Source organism: Heptranchias perlo, chromosome 6, assembly GCF_035084215.1.
Source record: "Heptranchias perlo isolate sHepPer1 chromosome 6, sHepPer1.hap1, whole genome shotgun sequence".
Classification (NCBI taxonomy): Eukaryota; Metazoa; Chordata; class Chondrichthyes; order Hexanchiformes; family Hexanchidae; genus Heptranchias; species Heptranchias perlo.
Genome location: NC_090330.1, coordinates 109545126 through 109566991, shown reverse-complemented (window position 1 = coordinate 109566991; position 21866 = coordinate 109545126). Strand labels below are relative to the sequence as shown.

Sequence of the window (21866 nt, the reverse complement as noted above, 5' to 3'; positions counted from 1 at the left end):
ATCGGAGTGGGGGGAGGGTCGGGGATCGGAGTGGGGGGGGTCGGGGGATCGGAGTGGGGGGAGGGTCGGGGGATCGGAGTAGGGGGAGGGTCGGGGGATCAGAGTGGGGGGAGGGTCGGGGGATCGGAGTGGGGGGAGGGTCGGGGATCGGAGTGGGGGGAGGGTCGGGGATCGGAGTGGGGGGGGTCGGGGGATCGGAGTGGGGGGAGGGTCGGGGATCGGAGTGGGGGGGGGTCGGGGGATCAGTGGGGGGAGGGTCGGGGGATCGGAGTGGGGGGAGGGTCGGGGATCGGAGTGGGGGGAGGGTCGGGGATCGGAGTGGGGGGAGGGTCGGGGATCGGAGTGGGGGGAGGGTCGGGGATCGGAGTGGGGGGGGGTCGGGGGATCGGAGTGGGGGGAGGGTCGGGGGATCGGAGTGGGGGGAGGGTCGGGGGATCGGAGTGGGGGGAGGGTCGGGGATCGGAGTGGGGGGGGGTCGGGGGATCGGAGTGGGGGGAGGGTCGGGGGATCGGAGTGGGGGGAGGGTCGGGGGATCGGAGTGGGGGGAGGGTCGGGGGATCGGAGTAGGGGGAGGGTCGGGGGATCGGAGTGGGGGGAGGGTCGGGGGATCGGAGTCGGGGGGGGGGGTCGGGGGTTGAAGGTGGGAGGAACGGGGTCGGAGGATCGGAGTTGGGGGGAAGATCGGGGTCGGGGGGATGATGGGGGCCAGGGATCGGGGGTTGGGTGTCCGCGATCATTAGGGGTTCAGTACAGGTAGCACTCCTGCTCCTCCAGCCCCACAAGCTGTGCCTTTCTGGGCACCTACCTCTTAGTCTCGGACCTTCTCGCCTCCTTTCACGAGGCGTAAAACAGAAGGCCTGGGAATCCCAGCCCCCTGGGATTGAAATCGGCAATTGGTGAAGAATGGAGGCCCGAAGCCTCCTTGAAAAGTTTTAAGGCCCGACCCGTCTCCTGGGAACGAGTTGGTCGCCCGCCCCGGTGAAAACTGGAAATGGGCGGGTTGGGGGCGGATCTGAAATGTTGGCAATTATCAATGTCCCCCCGCCCATTTTTCACTTTGAAAATTGAGCCCCATGAATCTGATAAGAGTTATGTTGCTCTTTTAGGTGCTTCATCTTATTAAAAACAACAGAACTATTCAATCGACCTTGAGAGTCCTGGGTGTATCGAGCTCTGGCTGCTAATTGGAACCAAATGCTAACTTTGAAAGATTCTTTATTCTCACTCATGCTTCTCAGCATTAACTCTTTCTGGTTTTCCACAGTCCCAACAGAATTGTTGCAAACACCACTTTTTTGGGGACTTTTAGACATTTTAGGTCAATTTTGTGCAAGTTGACTCCCGCGTTTCCCACATTACAATGACTACACTTCAAGAGTACTTAATTGGCTGTGATGCGCTTTGGGACATCCTGAGGTTGTGAAAGGCGCTATAGAAATGCAAGATATTCTTTCGAACTGCTTCCTCGGCAACAAGGATTTCTTTTGCCGTGAGCAGCCATTAGGGAGGCACCACTGCGACACTGATTAGGGAATTTAATAACTCCCCAACAGCCGATTTAAAGTTGCAAGTTCAAAGCTAATACTGTACAGTAACTATTGCAATTAAAGCACTCGATTGCCTGATTGCACTGCAGGAAGAATATAATAACCAGACAATAATAACAAAGGGAGTGTAAAACATACTTTATACACACTTTAACTAAGAAGTTAGGCGGTTTTTCTTTTCTGAAATGGGGGAGACACTGGGCCAAATATCGCTGGAAAAACAACGGTGTGTTAACGACACACGGCGTTATTAATGTGCAAATCGGCCAGCAGGTTAAGGGGATTGAGAGAAACGCCGTGAGTTGTGAATCTCCAGAACTTGCTGGTCGATTTACGCCGCTCCTCCGTTTGCTCCACACAAACGGCACCTCGTCCTCAACCTCCCCGTTATTTTTAAGAACTTGCTAGATTTGCACATTCATTTTTTTTTTTATTCGTTCACGGGATGTGGGCGTCGCTGGCGAGGCCGGCATTTATTGCCCATCCCCGATTGCCCTTGAGAAGGTGGTGGTGAGCCGCCTTCTTGAACCGCTGCAGTCCGTGTGGTGAAGGTTCTCCCACAGTGCTGTTAGGTCGGCAAATCCAGGATTTTGACCCAGCGACGATGAAGGAACGGCGATATATTTCCAGGTCAGGATGGTGTGTGACTTGGAGGGGAACGTGCAGGCGGTGTTGTTCCCATGCGCCTGCTGCCCTTGTCCCTCTAGGTGGTAGAGGTCGCGGGTTTGGGAGGTGCTGTTGAAGAAGCCTTGGCGAGTTGCTGCAGTGCATCCTGTGGATGGTACACACTGCAGCCACTGTGCGCCGGTGGTGAAGGGAGTGAATGCTTAGGGTGGTGGATGGGGTACCAATCAAGCGGGCTGCTTTGTCCTGGATGGTGTTGAGCTTGAGTGTTGTTGGAGCTGCACTCATCCAAGCAAGTGGAGAGTATTCCATCACACTCCTGACTTGTACCTTGTAAATGGTGGAAAGGCTTTGGGAAGTCAGGAGGTGAGTTACTCGCCGCAGAATACCCAGCCTCTGACCTGCTCTCATAGCCACAGTATTTATCTGGCAGGTTCAGTTAAGTTTCTGGTCAATGGAGATCCCCAGGATGTTGATGATGGGGGATTCGATGATGGTAATGCTGTTGAATGTCAAGGGGAGGTGGTTAGACACTCTCTTATTGGAGATAGTCATTGCCTGGCACTTGTCTGGCGTGAATGTTACTTGCCACTTATCAGCCCAAGCATGGATGTTGTCCAGGTCTTGCTGCATGCGGGCTCGGACTGCTTCATTATCTGAGGGGTTGCGTTTGGTACTGAACACTGCGCAATCATCAGCGAACATCCCCATTTCTGACCTTATGATGGAGGGAAAGTCATTGATGAAGCAGCTGAAGATGGTTGGGCCTAGGACACTGCCCTGAGGAACTCCTGCAGCAATGTCCTGGGGCTGAGATGATTGGCCACCAACAACCACTACCATCTTCCTTTGTGCTAGGTATGACTCCAGCCACTGGAGAGTTTTCCCCCTGATTCCCATTGACTTCAATTTTACTAGGACTCCTTGGTGCCACACTTGCACATTAAACTCGCTGCAGAAAGTTAGGGCTCATAATTAGTAGCGTAAGCATCCTTTTAAAGATGTGATAATTGTTAATGTAATGCTAATCGATCTCTCTGACCCAGAAAGGGAACAGTTTAAACTGTTCATCTCATTCCTGCAGGTAGTAAATTCTTCCTAGAGATTTTTTTTAATTAAAGATTTTCAAGAACATTTTCTTACTTTTCCTTTCTGTCGCTTTTTTTTCTCTCTTTTATCCAATCTTTCCCTCCCTTTATTTCTCTTTCTGTATTTGATTTGACTCTTAATTCACCCGATTTCCTTCTCTGTTGTTCCTCTGTTTCTTTCCCAATCCTTAAATCTCACTGTTGGTCCCGTCGTTCACTGAGGTCCCGGACGCCCCCTTTCCCTCGCCACCCCGTTATCAGCTCGCACTTCCAGCAAGTTACATAGAATTGCATAGAATTTACAGCACAGAAACAGGCCATTCGGCCCAACTGGTCCATGCCGGTGTTTATACTCCACACGAGCCTCCTCCCTCCCCTCTTCACCTCAACCCATCAACATATCCTTCTATTCCTTTCCCCCTCATGTGTTTATTTAGCTTCCCCTTAAATGCATCTATGCTATTTGCCTCAACCACTCCATGTGGTAACGAGTTCCACATTCTCACCACTCTCTGGGTAAAGAAATTTCTCCTGAATTCCATGTTGGATTTATTAGTGACTATCTTATATTTATGACCTCTAGTTCTGGTCTCCCCCACAAGTGGAAACATCTTCTCTACATCTACCCTATCGAACCCCTTCATAATTTTAAAGACCTCTATCAGGTCACCCCACAGTCTTCTCTTTTGTGGAGAAAAGAGCCCCAGCCTGTTCAATCTTTCCTGATAGGTATAATCTGTCAGTTCTGGAATCATCCTAGTAAATCTTTTTTGCAACTTCTCCAGTGCCTCTATATCCTTTTCATAATATTTTTTTACTCGTTCATGGGATGTGGGCGTTGCTGGCGAGGCCGGCATTTATTGCCCATCCCTAATTGCCCTCGAGAAGGTGGTGGTGAGCCGCCTTCTTGAACCGCTGCAGTCCGTGTGGTGAAGGTTCTCCCACAGTGCTGTTAGGAAGGGAGTTCCAGGATTTTGACCCTGCGACGAAGAAGGAACGGCGATATATTTCCAAGTCGGGATGGTGTGTGACTTGGCGGGGAACGTGCAGGTGGTGTTGTTCCCATGTGCCTGCTGCTCTTGTCCTTCTAGGTGGTAGAGGTTGCGGGTTTGGGAGGTGCTGTCGAAGAAGCCTTGGCGAGTTGCTGCAGTGCATCCTGTGGACGGTACACACTGCAGCCACAGTGCGCCGGTGGTGAAGGGAGTGAATGTTTAGGGTGGTGGATGGGGTGCCAATCAAGCGGGCTGCTTTGTCCTGGATGGTGTCGAGCATCTTGAGTGTTGTTGGAGCTGCACTCATCCAGGCAAGTGGAGAGTATTCCATCACACTCCTGACTTGTGCCTTATAGATGGTGGAAAGGCTTTGGGGAGTCAGGAGGTGAGTCACTCGCCACAGAATACCCAGCCTCTGGCCTGCTCTTGTGGCCACAGTATTTATATGGCTGGTCCAGTTAAGTTTCTGGTCAATGGTGACTCCCAGGGTGTTGATGGTGGGGGATTCGCTGATGGTAATGCCGTTGAACGTCAAGGGGGGGTGGTTAGACTCTCTCTTGTTGGAGATGGTCATTGCCTGGCACTTTTCTGGCGCGAATGTTACTTGCCACTTATGAGCCCAAGCTTGGATGTTGTCGAGGTCTTGCTGCATGCAGGCTCGGACTGCTTCATTATCTGAGGGGTTGTGAATGGAACTGAACACTGTGCAATCATCAGCGAACATCCCCATTTCTGACCTTATGATGGAGGGAAGGTCACTGAAGCAGCTGAAGATGGTTGGGCCTCGGACACTGCCTTGAGGAACTCCTGCAGCAATGTCCTGGGGCTGAGATGATTGGCCACCAACAACCACTACCATCTTCCTTTGTGCTAGGTATGACTCCAGCCACTGGAGAGTTTTCCTCCTGATTCCCATTGACTTCAATTTTACTAGGGCTCCTTGGTGCCACACTCGGTCAAATGCTGCCCTGATGTCAAGGGCAGTCATTCTCACCTCACCTCTGGAATTCAGCTATTTTGTCCATGTTTGGACCAAAGCTGTAATGAGGTCTGGAGCCAAGTGATCCTGGCGCAACCCAAACTGAGCATCGGTGAGCAAGTTATTGGTGAGTAAGTGCCGTTTGATAGCACTGTCGACGACACTTTTCATCACTTTGCTGATGATTGAGAGTAGACTGATGGGGCGGTAATTGGCCGGATTGAATTTGTCCTGCTTTTTGTGGACAGGACATACCTGGGCAATTTTCCACATTGTCGGGTAGATGCCAGTGTTGTAGCTGTACTGGAACAGCTTGGCTAGAGGGGCAGCTCGTTCTGGAGCACAAGTCTTCAGCATTACAGCCGGGATGTTGTCGGGGCCCATAGCCTTTGCTGTATCCAGTGTACTCAGCCGTTTCTTGATATCACATGGAGTGAATCGAATAGGCTGAAGACTGGCTTCCGTGATGGTGGGGATATCGGGAGGCGGCCGAGATGGATCATCCACTCGGCACTTCTGGCTGAAGATGGTTGCAAATGCTTCAGCCTTGTCTTTTGTACTCACGTGCTGGACTCCGCCATCATTGAGGATGGGGATGTTTACAGAGCCTCCTCCTCCCATTCGTTGTTTAATTGTCCACCACCATTCCCGACTGGATGTGGCAGGACTGCAGAGCTTTGATCTGATCCATTGGTTGTGGAATCGCTTCGCTCTGTCTATAGCATGTTGCTTCCGCTGTTTAGCATGAACGTAGTCCTGAGTTGTAGCTTCACCAGGTTGGCACCTAATTTTTCAGTATGCCTGGTGCTGCTCCTGGCATGCTCTTCTACACTCCTCATTGAACCAGGGTTGATCCCCTGGCTTGTTGGTAATGGTAGAGTGAGGAATATGCTGGGCCATGAGGTTACAGATTGTGCTGGAATACAATTCTGCTGCTGCTGCTGATGGCCCACAGCGCCTCATGGAGACCAGAACTGTTCACAATGCTCCAAGTGCGGTCTAACCAAGGTTCTATACAAGTTTAACAAAACTTTTCTGCTTTTCAATTCTATCCCTCTAGAATTGAACCCCAGTGCTTGGTTTGCATTTTTTATGGCCTTATTAATTTGCGGTGCGACTTTTAGTGATTTGTGTATCTGTACCCCCAGATCCCTCTGCTCCTCTACCCCGTTTAGACTCTTATTATCCAAGCAGTATGTGGCCTCCTTATTCTTCCTACCAAAATGCACCACCTCACACTTATCTGTGTTGAAATTCATTCGCCAATTGCACGCTCGTTCTGCAAGTTTATTAATGTCGTTGAGCTGAAGGGCGCAGGAAAATGCCTAACTCACGGGGTCCGTCGCGAGATGGCCCCCACTCCAACACGACCCGGGCCGCTGAATACAGAGGAAAGTGCGGCCAAGGTACGAATCATTGTCTGACTGGTTTCTCCAAAGTGTCGCTGGGCTTATTCAGAACAAGCAGAAGGTCATTGAGTGACGAGCCCAAAAGGATGCTGGGAAGTGGCTCAGCCCATAATTTAAGCGTGAAATAGACAAAAAAAATAGTCAGATTTGTCTGGCATTAAGCATTAATCTGCCTAATTATTTAAATTCCGATCAAGTAAATTGCTTAATTAGCACGACGTTACTGCTCTGACGAGATTAATAGCAACTAAAAACCCAGCTGGCATTTGTTTTTTTTTTGGAAAATCTTGACAAGGTGAGAACAATTTTTAAAGGGATTTAGTTTTTCTCCCCTCAAAAAGAGATGGTCGAAAGCAATTTTTGGTAATAGCAATTTCTTGAAGACTATAGACTTGGCCCGGGCTGTGAAGAATGAGTGATCTGGCAGAGTGGCAAGGGAGATAGTTCTCTTAAACTTGGCATTTTTTCTCGTTTTGAAACTGATTAGCAAAAAAAAAATTCTGCAAAACTTGCTGTATTAAATTGAAATCATTACAAAAGAAAGTTCAGGTCCCCTCAAACTTTGTATGGATGGAAAGGGTTTGTTTAGAAGCATCTACATATCCTGTTAATCCCCTCATTTTATACTATCTGGACATTTATCTCATTGATGTATGCGGGATCTTGCTGTGTGCAAATTGGCTGTTGCATTTGCCTACATTACAACAGTGACTGCATTTGAAAAGTATTTCCTTGACATCCTGAAAATATGAACGGCGCTATATAAATGAAGTTCTTTCTTTCTAATCATTGTCATATCTCAAGTTAAGAACAAAGGAACATAAGAAATAGGAGCAGGAGTAGGCCATACGGCCCCTCGAGCCTGCTCCGCCATTCAATAAGATCATGGCTGATTTTCGACCTCAACTCCACTTTCCTGCCTGATCCTCATATCCCTTGATTCCCCTAGAGTCCAAAAATCTATCCATCTCAGCCTTGAATATAATCAATGACTGAGCATCCACAGCCCTCTGGGGTAGAGAATTTCCAAGGTTCACCACCCTCTGAGTGAAGAAATTCCTCTTCATTTCAATCTTAAATGGCCGACCCCTTATCCTGCGACTATGCCCCCTAGTTCTAGACTCTCCAGCCAGGGGAAACAACCTCTCAGCATCTACCCTGTCAAGCTCCCTCAGACTCTTTTATGTTTCAATGAGATCACTTCTCATTCTTCCAAACTTCAGAGAGTTTAGGCCCATTCTACTCAATCTTTCCTCATAGGACAACCCTCTCATTCCAATCTAGTGAACCTAGCTCAAATTTTACCAGCTAGCGTTGTCTCTGAAATTGTGCAATGGGACACTATCATATAAACATTTAAAATGTTTGTTGGAAATTTCCTTCTTTGTTATTTCAAGGCAGAATTAACCAATAATTATTTTAAACAGTTTATGCCTGCACTAAAATAGTAGAGAAAGGACCGTGAGATGAAGCCTGTTAGTGTTTGTATGCAATTATCCCAGTTTACCACCTTGCATTCTCCATAAACTTGAGCTCATCCAAAACTCTGCTGCCCGTATCCTAACTCGCACCAAGTCCCGTTCACCCATCACCCCCTGTGCTCGCTGACCTACACTGGCTCCCGGTCCGGGAACGCCTCGAATTTAAAATTCTCATCCTTGTGCTCAAATCCCTCCATCGTCTCACCCCCTCCCTATCTCTGTAACCTCCTCCAGCCCTACAACCCTCCGAGATCTCTGCGCTCCTCCAATTCTGGCCTCTTGCGCATCCCCAATTTCCATCACTCCACCATTGGCGGCCGTGCCTTCAGCTGCCTGGGACCTAAGCTCTGGAATTCCCTCCCGAAACCCCTCCGCCTCTCTACCTCTCCCCCCTCCTTTAAGATGCTCCTTAAAACCTACCTCTGGTCACCTGTCCTAATATCTCCTTATGTGGCTCGGTGTCAAATTTTATTTGATAATCGCTCCTGTGAAGCGCCTTGGGAACTTTTACTACGTTAAAGGCGCTATATAAATGCAAGTTGTTGTAACTTTTGGACTTTGTGACCGTTTCTGTTGACTGCCTTCTGTTGAGTGGATTTTAAAATATTTACTTGATGGGGTATAATCATGGACATTAATGAAAATCTTCCGTCAGGAACTCTGATTTAGGTCTTTGGTATATTAGTTTATCCAGATGTTTGTAACGATCATTGATGGGTGTTTGGTGGATGGATGTTCTTGACAGTAATCCTTGGATTTTGATTTTGGGCAATAAATGAAATTTCTACAGTACTTGGGTGACTCATTTTACTCCCTGTAAGTTCGAGTCCTAGTGACAGATGGGATGCTCTTTATCTCGCTAAGCTCTCGTTAACTGCGGACTGATTCCATTTTTTTTTACAGTCTCTTGTGTCAGATGTTTTGCTTAAAAGGTAATCAATCACTGTTAATCCTGTCCTGTGAAAAAAAGATTGAATACTATTCTGGACCTATTGCTGTCTATCCATTGCAATGTTAATTACCTGAAAAATGCCAAGAAGTGAGCTAATCCAGTAAGACAGAAATTGCATCCAGAACCTTCCATTCAGCCCATGTTGTTCCTTCGCTAAAATAGTCCATTTCTCATGCCTGTGCTTTATAAAGATCCGGGGAAAATATTGTATGATACCTGACTTTACTTCCTTTCAAATTAATGGAAGGAAAGAATAGTATTCTTTGCTCGAATAGTATGAGGAATCAGGGAACTTCAGTTTTGTGGAGAGACTGGAGAAGCTGGGATTGTTCTCCTTAGAGCAGAGAAGGTTGAGGGGAGATTTAATAGAGGTGTTCAAAATTATGAAGTGTTTTGATAGAATAAATAAAGAGAAATTGTTTCCAGTGGCAGGAGGGTCGGTAACCAGAGGACACAGATTTAAGGTAATTGGTAAAAGAGCCAGAGGGAGAGGTGAGGAGAATTATTTTTACGCAGCGAGTTTTTACGATGTCGAATACACTGCCCGAAAGGGTAATGGAAGCAGATTCAATAATAACTTTCAATAATTATTTTCATAAGGGAATTGGAAAAATACTTCAAAAGGAAAGATTTTCTGGGCTGTGGGGAAAGAGGAGGGGAGTGGGACTAATTGGATAGCTCTTTCAAAGAGCCGGCACAGGCACGATGGGCCGAATGGCCTCCTTCTGTGCTATATGATTCTATGAAAATCCGGCAGGTTCTGTAGCGTCCTTCCTGTTAGATTGTTCTTTCTGCATTCTGTCCATGCAATACTCCACACTGACTTGATAAAGACAGAGACCTACCCCCATGTGATAGTGACACGGTGACATTTTAACACAGCGATGATGCTTTGCCGACTTTTCATCTCATCGTATTCCATATTGATGGACACAGTTGAAAAGATCCGTCAATAACTTTTAGTCAAAGTCATCTCCCTTCAAATGCAAAATTGTTCGAAATCTTTCCTATCACATTGCAGCGAAAGCTATTATCCTCACTCTTTGATGAACATAAAACAAAGTAGATGATGAAACTTAATACAGAATATCAAGTATGTTGATAAATGAGAAATTTGCAGGGCTATGTTGAAAGAGCAGGGGGAATGGGACTAATTGGATAGTTCTTTCAAAGAGCCGGCAGAGACATGATGGGCCAAATGGCCTCCTCCTGTGCTGTAAGATTCTATGATTCTTTGTTATGGAATTAATACCTCAGAATTTATGACATTACAAGCATGCTGAAACATAGCGTTATTAGGAATACAACCTTACTTGCAATTCTTACCACATAATATAATTGTACAGAAATATAACTGTTGTCACCTGTATGAATGTATAATTATTCTATCAACATGCAACGACAGTGTTAATTTTTCATTCAGTTTAGCTCTTCCCTGTACTATTTGAAGTGTTCTAACACATTTATTCCTGTTAACTTTTGTGCGATGCTACAGATCTGTTGTTTTGTAACTTCCCTAGTGCTGCATAGATCCGGACAAGCGATGCACACAGAGATTTTGTAGAATGATTATTACACTTGTAAAAATGAAATATTTCTACTTGTCACCTGCTCCAGTAGCTGTGGGGCAAGGTCTCCATCTTTGAGCTTTCAGAATAGGAAGGTGCCAAGTTTCATCCCTGGACTGTGCTGTTAGAGGCTTGTGCACAATAATTTAAGTTTAGAGCTATCGCCTGCAGAAATAGCCAACTTCACAGCGGTTCTAAAGGTTTCCCTGCCCAGCTGTATTCACCCACTTCAGTACGAAGCAAATCATGATTATGATGAACAGTTGCAGAATCCAAAACCCGTTGACATTGTTCAGGCTTTAAGAAAAGATCCGATGACAAACTGAAAACGAAAAGTGGGATTATCCTGGTTCAGAACCATGTGACACCTTTCTCTACTAGACATTTTTAACAATCTTTCAATCGACATTATCACTAAAATGGGAACTGTTGTGTCACTAAAATAGTTCAGCAATAAGACTATTATTGCAAAGTTGGGCTTCACATATTTCAGAATCAAATTGCACCAATAATTTGTCTAGATTCTTAAATGAAACCACCAGGAACACACGTTGATGCTTAAAGGATTACCTATTATCCAGGATTGTTTTATCCTGAAGAAAATCATTTTTTTCTCTCTTGAAGTATATTTTTACAGAATGGCCCTTTAAACCCAAAAGCCTACCTTTGATAAAAGGTAACCAGGACTGATAAAATTGTCACAGTTTGTCAGTGTTTTAAACAGTAAGAATTGTTTAAATCTTACTCCTGCACTCGGTACTGCTTAAATAAATATTCCTGGCCGCTGAACTTGAAAGAGATAGTTTTATTTAAACAACTTAAGCATAAATGCAACTATAATTTACGAGTAATGATATAAGACATACATAGGTTTGCCTAAACATAAATGATACTTAATTACAAGCAATGATATAAGACATACGTAGGTCTAAAACAATACAAGTGATGATATAAGGCATACGTAGGTCTAAAACAATACAAGTGATGATATAAGGCATACGTAGGTCTAAAATAATATAAGCAATGATATAAGACATACGTAGGTTTGCCTAAACCAGGAGCACCCACGTCACGGATTGTCTTGAGAATTCTAACTAACTGGGGTCTTTGGCTCTTCTTATCCTGGCATTGATGATGTGGAGATGCCGGTGATGGACTGGGGTTGACAATTGTAAACAATTTTACAACACCAAGTTATAGTCCAGCAATTTTATTTTAAATTCACAAGCTTTCGGAGACTTCCTCCTTCCTCCTTCCTCCTTCTTATCCTGGCATTGTACACAAACCCCACCCCCCCTTTCATCTGCAACACCATCATTTTCAATGTAGAGAGGTTGTCCCTAATTCTTATCTCATCCACCAGACAATGGATGTATGCAACCACAGGGCCATTTTATCACCAGACGTTTCAGACCTTGAAGCTGATAAAACAATCCCGTTCCCATGAAAGCAGCAAGTCTGCAGTTTCCGTTTGCAGTTTTAAGTTATAAAACACACCCATGAGCCTTTGCTGCCCACAGTTAGCCTATTTCCCAAAGCATGCTGGATAATGGTACTGGATTACTTTCTAACACAGATAAACTTGTGTCATCATTGAACAAGAAACAAACCATGCTATATTATTCAAAGTTGACATTTATAGCAATAATATTATTATAGTGTGAAAATGATTAAGTAGAATAGAGATGATGATGAGTACAAGCAAAGTCTTCTTTATTCAACCATTTGAATACTGAACCACTTGTATAATTTGTAGGGTTCACTCAATCACTTCTAGGGTTTGAACACATCATCCTCGGTTCCAAGAATCTGAGTAGATACAATTAACAAAGGTCAAAGTTTGAGGAATCTAGTGACAAACTCTCTTCGCATTTTTAATTTCATTGAATCATAGAATCATACAGCACAGAAGGAGGCCATTCTGCCCATCGTGCCTGTGCCGGCTCTTTGAAAGAGCTATCCAATTAGTCCCACTTCCCTGCTCTCTCCCCATAACCCTGTAAATGTTTCTTTTTCAAGTATTTATCCAATTCCCTTTTGAAAGTTATTATTGAATCTGCTTCCACCGCCCTTTCAGGCAGCGCATTCCAGATCAGAACAACTCACTACATAAAAATATTTCTCCTCAGCTCCCCTCTGGTTCTTTTGCCAAATACCTTAAACCTGTATCCACTGGTTACCGACCCTCCTGCCAGTGGAAACAGTTTCTTATTATTTATTCAATCAAAACCCTTCTTTTGTAAAACCGGAAACACGACTATAATTCAAATATGCAACTTGTAAATTGTTTTTATTAATGAGAGACAGTTATACAAACATATTGTGAATTCCTAGTCCTTTGCGATCCGGGGGTTAAAGGAGCCATGTACCTTACTATGAAGGTGTTGGCTGCAGAAACAATAATATTACTTCTAGACTATTTGCCAGGTTAACATAGATTTTTTTAAATAAAAGTAGTTTAAGGTTCATAATGGCCAAGAATTTGTTGTCAATATAACGGTGAGGCTAATGACACTCACCGTTACTTATGCGCATATCGCACGGCAACTTCAGGCGAGGAACAGACGCGTAGTTAAACGTGAAAATCAGGAAGTTGCTGTCTGAGATACGCTGCTCCACCATTAGCTTCGCGAAAACGTCTGCCTCACCGTTCAAATACATCGAACGGCGTGAAGTTCCTGTATTTGCGGCGGTAAATACGAACTAAACTCGCCAAAGACAGTCAGGGCTTGTCCGTTGCGCAAGAGGCCGGAATTGGAGGAGGGCAGAGATCTCGGAGGGTTGTAGGGGCTGGAGGAGGTCACAGGGATAGGGAGGGACGAGGGCCATGGAGGGATTTGAAAACAAGGATGAGAATTTTAAAATCGAGGCATTGCTGGACCGGGAGCCAACGTAGGTCAGCGAGCACAGGGGTGATGGGTGAACGGGACTCGGTGCGAGTTAGGATTCAGGCAGCAGAGTTTTGGATGAGCTCAAGTTTACTGCCAAACAACCTCTCTGGCACAGAGAATTAACTATTACAAGTGTGAGGTCTCATTCCTTCAAGTTTTAATTGTTGGAGATTTTTTTAAAAAGTGTAAATTTAAATTTTTCTTTTACTTTTCCTTTCTGTCCCTTTTCTCTCTCTCTCTCTCTCTCTCTCTTAATCCAATCTTTCTTTCCCTCTCTCTATTTCTCTTTCTGTACCTGATTTGACACTGAATTCACCCACTCTAATTTACACTTCCCGGTTCAGACTCTACGCTGTGCATTCAACAATCCTTCAATCTGATTGGTTAAGGAGACACCCAGTTGCTTGCCCTGTTCACTCAGGCCCCAGATGCCCTGGAGAGGGCGAGGTGCCGTTTCCATTTCCCACTTCCAGCGACTCGCTGGAGCACGATCTCATGGAGATTATTTGTTATTTATATTAATGATTTCAATGAGAATTTAGGAGGCATGGTTAGTAAGTTTGCAGATGACACCAAGATTGGTGGCATTGTGGACAGTGAAGAAGGTTATCTAGGATTGCAACGGGATCTTGATAAATTGGGCCAGTGGGCCGATGAATGGCAGATGGAGTTTAATTTAGATAAATGTGAGGTGATGCATTTTGGTAGATCGAATCGGGCCAGGACCTACTCCGTTAATGGTGGTGAGTGCCAGAGGCAGTAGTAGAGGCGGGTACAATTTTGTCTTTAAAAAGCATTTGGACAGTTACATGGGTATAGAGGGATATGGGCCAAGTGCAGGCAATTAGGACTAGCTTAGTGGTATAAACTGGACAACATGGACATGTTGGGCCGAAGGGCCTGTTTCCATGTTGTAAACTTCTATGATTCTATGATTCTATTAAACGGGCAAGGGCCAAATCTAACCATCGGTGGGCGCAATTCGTTCACCGGCCACTTTAAATTCCGGCCTATGACCCCGCTACAAATGTTGGTTTTAATGAAGGTAGAATGAGCGGGATGGACAGTGGCTTCAGACACTTCTCCCCTCTCCCCTCCCCAACGCCAGGAAAAGACTTTGAATTGCACGTATAAATAAATTGACAGTTTCTCAAACAAGTGGCAGTAAACTCATTCGCCTGGATCTTGCTGGAGTGTGGGGCATCCCACGACGAGCCCCGTTAGTTAAACTTTCTCCCTCACCCTTCAGCTCGAATATAATTTGCGTCGTAACCTGCTGGAAGTGCGAGCTGATAACGGGGCGGGGAAGGGAGACGGGGGATCCGGGACCTCAGTGAACGATGGGACCAACAGTCTCTCTCCTTAAACAATGAGATTTAAGGATTGAGAAAGGAACAGAGGAACGATGGAGAAGGAAATCGGGTGAATTAGAGTCAAATCAGGTACAGAAAGAGAAATAATGAGAGGGAAAGAAAGATTGGATTAAGAGAGAGAGAAAAAAAGAGACAGAAGGGAAAAGTAAGAAAAAATGTACATTTTAAAAATCTCTAAGAACAATTTATTGCCTGCAGGAATGAGACTCCACAATTGTTCTCTTTCTGGGCCGGAGAGTTTGATTGACATTACAGGAACATAAATCTCCTCATTAAAAGGGTCCTTACGCTGTTAAGTACCAGCCTTAACTTTCTGCGGCGAGTTTAATGGGTAATTAATGCGCAAATGCAGCAATTTCATGAAACTCACGGGGAGGTTGGGGGCGCGATGCCGTTTTCGCGAGGCAGAGCGGCGCAAACCGTCCAGCAACTTGTGGCGATTCGCAACTCACGGGGAATCTCTTCCTCGCCACAGGTTGCTGGACAATTTACACACTAATAATGGTGAGCGCCGTTAAACTCACCATTATTTTCCCAACAAAATCTGGGCCATTGTTGTATCTAACATTGCACCAAAGTTGGAGAGCAGATGGGGGGAGACAACATCTGTCAGTTTAATGCAATATTTCTAAACTTTAAAAATCTACATTTTTAAAAAATACCCTAAGATGTGAAAAAGATCAAATAACATTTTAAAAAGTTGAATTGAAAGTCACACTTTAAAGCCTCCAACAGTGAAATTTGTGATGGGAACTAGATTTGAGGAATTGTATGATGTGTGCTTTGATTGGATTTTCTGTCTTCCTCTGATTCCCTTCATTCTAATCTTTTTCTTCCTCTCTTTCCCGTTGGACATAAAACGTGTGATATTAAAATCCAGTGATTCACTTTGATTGGAACCCCTTGTGGATCAGAAATTGCTTTAATTAAAAAAATCTACCTTTTAGCCCGAGCAGCTTTAGGCATTCTCGTGAAATCCATTGTGAGATTATATTGGGAAAAGAAAAAAAAATAGGGTGTTGCAATACTCTGAGTGCAAAGTCAGGTCGCTTAATTCTAAATGATAAGTTTGTAAGTAGGAATGATTCGTCAATAACTAGAGTTTTTTGGGTTTGAAGATTCACAGCCCTATTGGTGTGTTATGTTAAACTTGTGTAGAGCCTTGGTTAGACCACACTTAGAGCACGGTGCACAGTCCTGGTCTCCATATTATAAAATGGATATAGAGGCAGTGGAGAAGGTGCAAAAAAGATTCATAAGAATGATACCAGAACTGAGAAGTTATAACTATCAGGAAAGATTGAGCAGGCTGGGGTTGTGGAGTAGTTGAGGTGAATAGCATAGATGCATTTAGGGGACAGCGAGATAAGCACATCAAGGAGAAAGGAATAGAAGGATATGCTGATAGGGTGAGATGAAGTAAGGTGGGAGGAGGCTCGTGTAGACCATAAATACCGGCATAGTCCTGTTGGGCCGAATGGCCTGTTTCTGTGCTGTAAATTCTACATAATCCAGCAGGAATGTGACGGAATGGTCTCCAATTAGATTGGGACAAGGATACACCAGGTCCCAACTTTGCCCCGGAGCCTCTCTCTGACCTCGTGGTAACGAATCTCCACCAGCCCCAAGCTAAACCGTTATTCCAGGAATGGGGGGAGGGTTTGGGGGTCTGGGGATAGTGTCACACCTGGCAGCAGTGGGTCCCTGAAGAAAAGAAGCCTCTTTTTAAAAAAAAAAGTTTATAAAAATTCACACGTGAAACTCAAAGTCTTTCCCTGGGATTGGGGAAGGAGGGGGTGGGGGGATATTCTGGTACTACCCCAGAACCAGCAGTTATGCCACGGATTACTGCCTGTTGTTATAACTGGATAGCCCAGTGGTGGAGGACAGAATACTGGAGCCTGGTCTTCAGTTGCTTCCAAGCCTTTATTCGCCGAGATCCCAATTACCCACCCTCCTATAAATGGATATAAGAGAGTCCCCAATTGATACCCACCACTTGAATACAATTAACACTAATTGATATAAACCACACGGATACAATTAACACCTGTGGGGGAAGGAGGTGTTTCTAAATGTGCCCCTAATGACGTGGGCACCTGTCATTAGATGCCCTGACCCTGTGAACTTTGTACCCAGTGGGGAGATCTTGTCACTTACATCAGGTTCCACCCACCCGCCCCATGGATTTCCGGCTCCCTTCATGTTGAATTTTAACTAAAAACCTCTCTATATACGGCAGTAGATTTATTTAATGTTGTAAAACTGTTGTCAAACAATTTAAAAGACGGATGAATTAATTTGTTTGAAAGTTCTTTAACAAATAACTTTGTTCTTCTTAGAATTGCAATTGAGTAGTTGATTGAAACAGTTTAGTTTAGAGAACAGCTTTTAGCAAATTTGTCAAATTTTGTTTAGACCCCAATTCTAATTCATTCATAAATGTATTGAATATAATAAGAATTGTAAAGATAAATATGCTTTATATGTCTGGTTTATTTGTTGTGTCGATTATCTATAACGCTATAGTCATTCTTACGCTATTTATGCTTCTGCTATCCCCATTGTGCCTGTTTGAAAGAGCTATCCAATTAGTCCCACTCCCCCTGCTCTTTCCCCATAGCCCTGCAAATTTTTTCCTATTCAAGTATTTATCCAATTCCCTTTTGAAAGTTACTATTGAATCTGCTTCCACCGCCCTTTCAGGCAGCGCATTCCAGATCATAACAACTCGTTGCGTAAAAAAAGTTCTTCTCATCTCCCCTCTGGTTCTTTTGCCAATTATTTCAAATCTGTGTCCTCTGGTTACCGACCCTCCTGCCAGTGGAAACAGTTTCTCCTTATTTACTCTATCAAAACCCTTTCATAATTTTGAACGCCTCTATTAAATCTCCCCTTAACCTTCTCTGCTCTAAGTAGAACAATCCCAGCTTCTCAAGTCTCTCCACGTAACTGGAAGTCCCCCATCCCTGATACCATTCCAGTAAATCTCCTCTGCGCCCTCTCCCAGACTTGTTGGTGATGCGCACGAAAGAGGCCTGCATTTTGTGTATAATCAATGTAATTGGCAGTGGACCGAGTATTTAGTACAAAAGTATTCTCAAATTCAGCATTAATTATCACTAATTCTGTGACCGTGCTTTTGAGATGAATTTAAGGGCTATTGTGAAAATGCAAATATCACATTGGTGCAGCGAGAGCTACTTTCAACTGGAACTTTCAACTCTTTTTCAGATTCCCAGCTCAAGGGTATAGTGACCAGGTTATACTGCAGGCAAGGCTTCTACTTGCAAATGAACCCCGATGGAGCAGTTGATGGAACAAAGGATGACAGCACTAATTCCAGTAAGTGCTGGCTGTATTTAAATCTAACAGTGACTGCATTTTAAAAGTACTTCATTGGCTGTAAAGCGATTCGGGACGTCCTGAGGTTGTGAAAGGTTCTATATAAATTCAACTATTTCTTCCTTTATTTCTTCTAATTTGGGACGTTAAACCGAGGCCCCGTTTGCCCTCTCGGGTGGACGTAAAAGATCTCATGGCACTGTTTCGAAGATGAGCAGGGGAGTCCTGGCCGATATTTATCCCTCAACCAACACCTAAAAACAGATTATCTGGTCATTACGACATTGCTGTTTGTGGGACCTTGCTGTGCGCAAATTGGCTGCCGCGTTTCCTACATTACAACAATGACTGCATTTCAAAAAGTATTTCATTGGCTTTAAAGCACTTTGAGACGTCCTGAAGGTGGTGAAAGAGGCCAGAATTGGAGGAGCGCAGAGATCTCGGAGGGTTGTAGGGCTGAAGGAGGTTTCAGAGATAGGGAGGGGCGAGGCCGTGGAGGCTATAAAAATGCAAGACTCTCTATATTTTTAATGGTCCCTCGATATGATGCATGAAAAGATTATTCAGGATATTTTAGAACACCCTACTGGGATGAAGATCTCCCATCGTTCTTTATTTAATGGGATGCACTGCCACATTTTAGCCTACAAAAGGTGATTAATTCTAAATCTTGACATGAAGACGTTATTTAAATAGACTAAAATGCACACAAAAACTATTATACATTTGTTTTACATCTGCTTGTTCAGGTCTGTAAGTTCTGAACATTGAAACATGTGTACATTGAATTCTGGTACACCGTGTGAACGGAGTTTTAAGATCCTGAGCTTATGTTTTTTGTAAAGATTTGTGTGGCCATTTAAAACAAACACTGCAGTGAAAACACCTTCATCCATTTTGGATATTGTAGTTTCAGATTTTAAAATTCTCATCCTTGTTTTCAATTCCCTCCATGGCCTCGCCCCTCCCTATCTCTGTAACCTCCTCCAGCCCTGCAACCCTCCGAGATCTCTGCGCTCCTCCAATTCTGGTCTCTTGCGCATCCCAAATTTTCTTGGCTCCACCATTGGCGGCCGTGCCTTCAGCTGCCTCGACCCTAAGCTCTGGAATTCCCTCTCTAAACCTCTCCGCCTCTCTCTCCTCCTTTAAGATGCTCCTTTAAACCTACCTCTTTGACCAAGCTTTTGGTCACCTGTCCTAATATCTCCTTATGTGGCTCGGTGTTAAATTTTGTTTGATAATCGCTCCTGTGAAGCGCCTTGGGAATTTTTACTGGTTAAAGGCGCTCTATAAATGCAAGTAGTTGCTGTTTCAGTATTAGTTTTACAATGTTCTTTGCACAGTATACATTGTTGATAGTTTCCTTACATCATTCATAACATTTGTTATTATTTTTGCTTGTGGTATAATTTATTACTTTGCAGTCCCTATTTTCCATTTATGGCTTGTCGCCCACTACAATTCCAGTTGTTACCTCTGCACTCCTGAAGATTGATTTCCCAATGGGTGTTTGCCTCTATTTACTGGTTATGGAGGAGGCCTGAGGGAGGGGGAGGGGGAGGGGGAGAGAGGGGGAGAGAGATGTGTTTATACCTGAGATGGCCTTGCTGCATGGAACCTTACCCAAGCAGCCGTGTATGTAAGCCAAGGTGCACCTACCTAGACACATCTGAGGAGATGTGCCTTTGTTTCCTATGATTCACTAGTGAGGCAGTCACAGAAACATGCCAGACCTTGAGAACAGGGAGAGCTCTGCAGGAGGTTGTAAAGGCGACTTTTGCCTTGAACTTCTATGCACCTGATTTCTCATAAGCAATAGCAAAACCTCATACACAGCAGGGCACCAACGCATGTAATGAAAGTGGAATGTGATGAACGTGTTAGTCCAGGCCAACAAGGCATCTTGAGAAAGAAGGAACTTGTCGAGGCAGTCGAGTACTTTTGCCCCACTCAATGTCTGGCCGAGCAACTTTCTCCTTTCCCCGATGCCAGCGGTCGTTCCCTACAGCTGGTAAGTGAAGACTGAGGAAAATTGCATGTCTACAGGCAATGCTTTTATTTATTTATCAATTCTCAGGATATGGCTGTCCTGAGAAAGTCGGGCCTTTATTGCCCTGGGGCGGTGGATGTGGATCTATTTCTTGAACCGCTGCAGTCTGAGCGGTGAAGGGTAATCTTTGTGGTGGTTTGTTACAACCAGGCCACTTCAGAGAGCAGTTAAGAGTCAACCACTGGTTTGGGACTGGAGTCACATATAGGCCCAGACCGGGTAAGGACGGCAAGTTTCCTTCCCTAAAGGACCTTTGGGTTTTTAAGACAATCTAATAGCTTCATGGTCACTTTTATTGGTACCAGATTTTATTTCCTGGTTTTTAAAACTGAATTCAAATTCTCAAATTGCCATGGTGGGATTTGAACTTGTGTTCTCTGGGTTATTAGTCCCAGGCCTCTGGATTGTGGTCCAGTGACATAACCACTACACTACTGTATAGGAAAATTGCACTCATATCTTCCAAAAATTTTCTATTACATTACAACTTTCAACACAAAAAAGTAAATTCCACACACAAGTTTGCTTGAATGATTTTTTGAGTTCTCCGCGACCTTATGTGACCCCAGTATGAGAGCAGATGTGTCACATTTTTGTTCAATAATACCCTGGAATGAAGACTGAAATGAGAGCAAAGGCATTTAATTCTGAAGTTTATTTTCGTTGTTTCTCAGAAGCGATTGATTGACAATTCAATGCGATTTGTGTTGTAACTGTGTGATGTTTCTGTTTGGCAGGAGGCAGGGGTGACTCACAGATAAACAAGGAACTACTTGCTTTCTTTATAAACATTTCAGCACGCAATGACAAAAATTGTGTTCTCTCTTTCACACTCATACACATGCGCACACACGCTTACACTCACTCATTCTCACTCACACTCACACATTCTCACTCACTCTCTCAGGCACACACATACGCTCACACACACACTCATTCTCATTCACACTCACACTCACTCTCACTCAGGCACACGCATACACTCACACACACTCATTCTCATTCACACTCACTCTCACTCAGGCACACGCATACGCTCACACTCACACACACTCATTCTCATTCACTCTCACCCACACTCATGCACACAGACGCTCACACTCACTCATTCTCACACTCTCTCATGCACACGCTCACACTCACTCATTCTCACACACACACACACACACACACACACACACACTCTCTCTCTCTCAGGCACACGCATACGCTCACACTCACGCTCATACACACTCATTCTCATTCTCATTCACTCTCACACTCACACACACTCTCACACACACTCTCTCAGGCACACGCATACGCTCACACTCACACTCATACACACTCATTCTCATTCACTTTCATGCGCGCACACACACACACTCACTCATTCTCACACACACACTCACTCAGACTCGTACTCACCGCTCATACTCACACACACTTATTTTAGTGAATCTTTGTACTTATCAAGGTGAAAGACATTAATGCTGGGAATTAAATACTTTTTCCATTTCCATCACTCATATATCAGCGTGAAATGCTCCCAGGTTAGACGTGGAGCAAAGCTCCCTTTACTCTGTTG

General features: G+C 44.6%; 1 protein-coding gene across 3 annotated transcripts in view; it reads left to right on the top strand.

The window, feature by feature from the left end:
- fgf14 (fibroblast growth factor 14) overlaps positions 1-21866 on the top strand; it is a 357611-nt gene that overhangs the window by 233421 nt on the left and 102324 nt on the right. For 2 of the 3 annotated variants that reach the window (XM_067986614.1, XM_067986613.1), the window contains exon 2: positions 18139-18249. The exons of the other annotated variant lie outside the window; for it this stretch is intronic. In XM_067986614.1, the coding sequence (XP_067842715.1) occupies positions 18139-18249 (111 nt within the window). The remainder of the gene's footprint in view (positions 1-18138; positions 18250-21866) is intronic. 3 annotated transcript variants of the gene reach the window in all.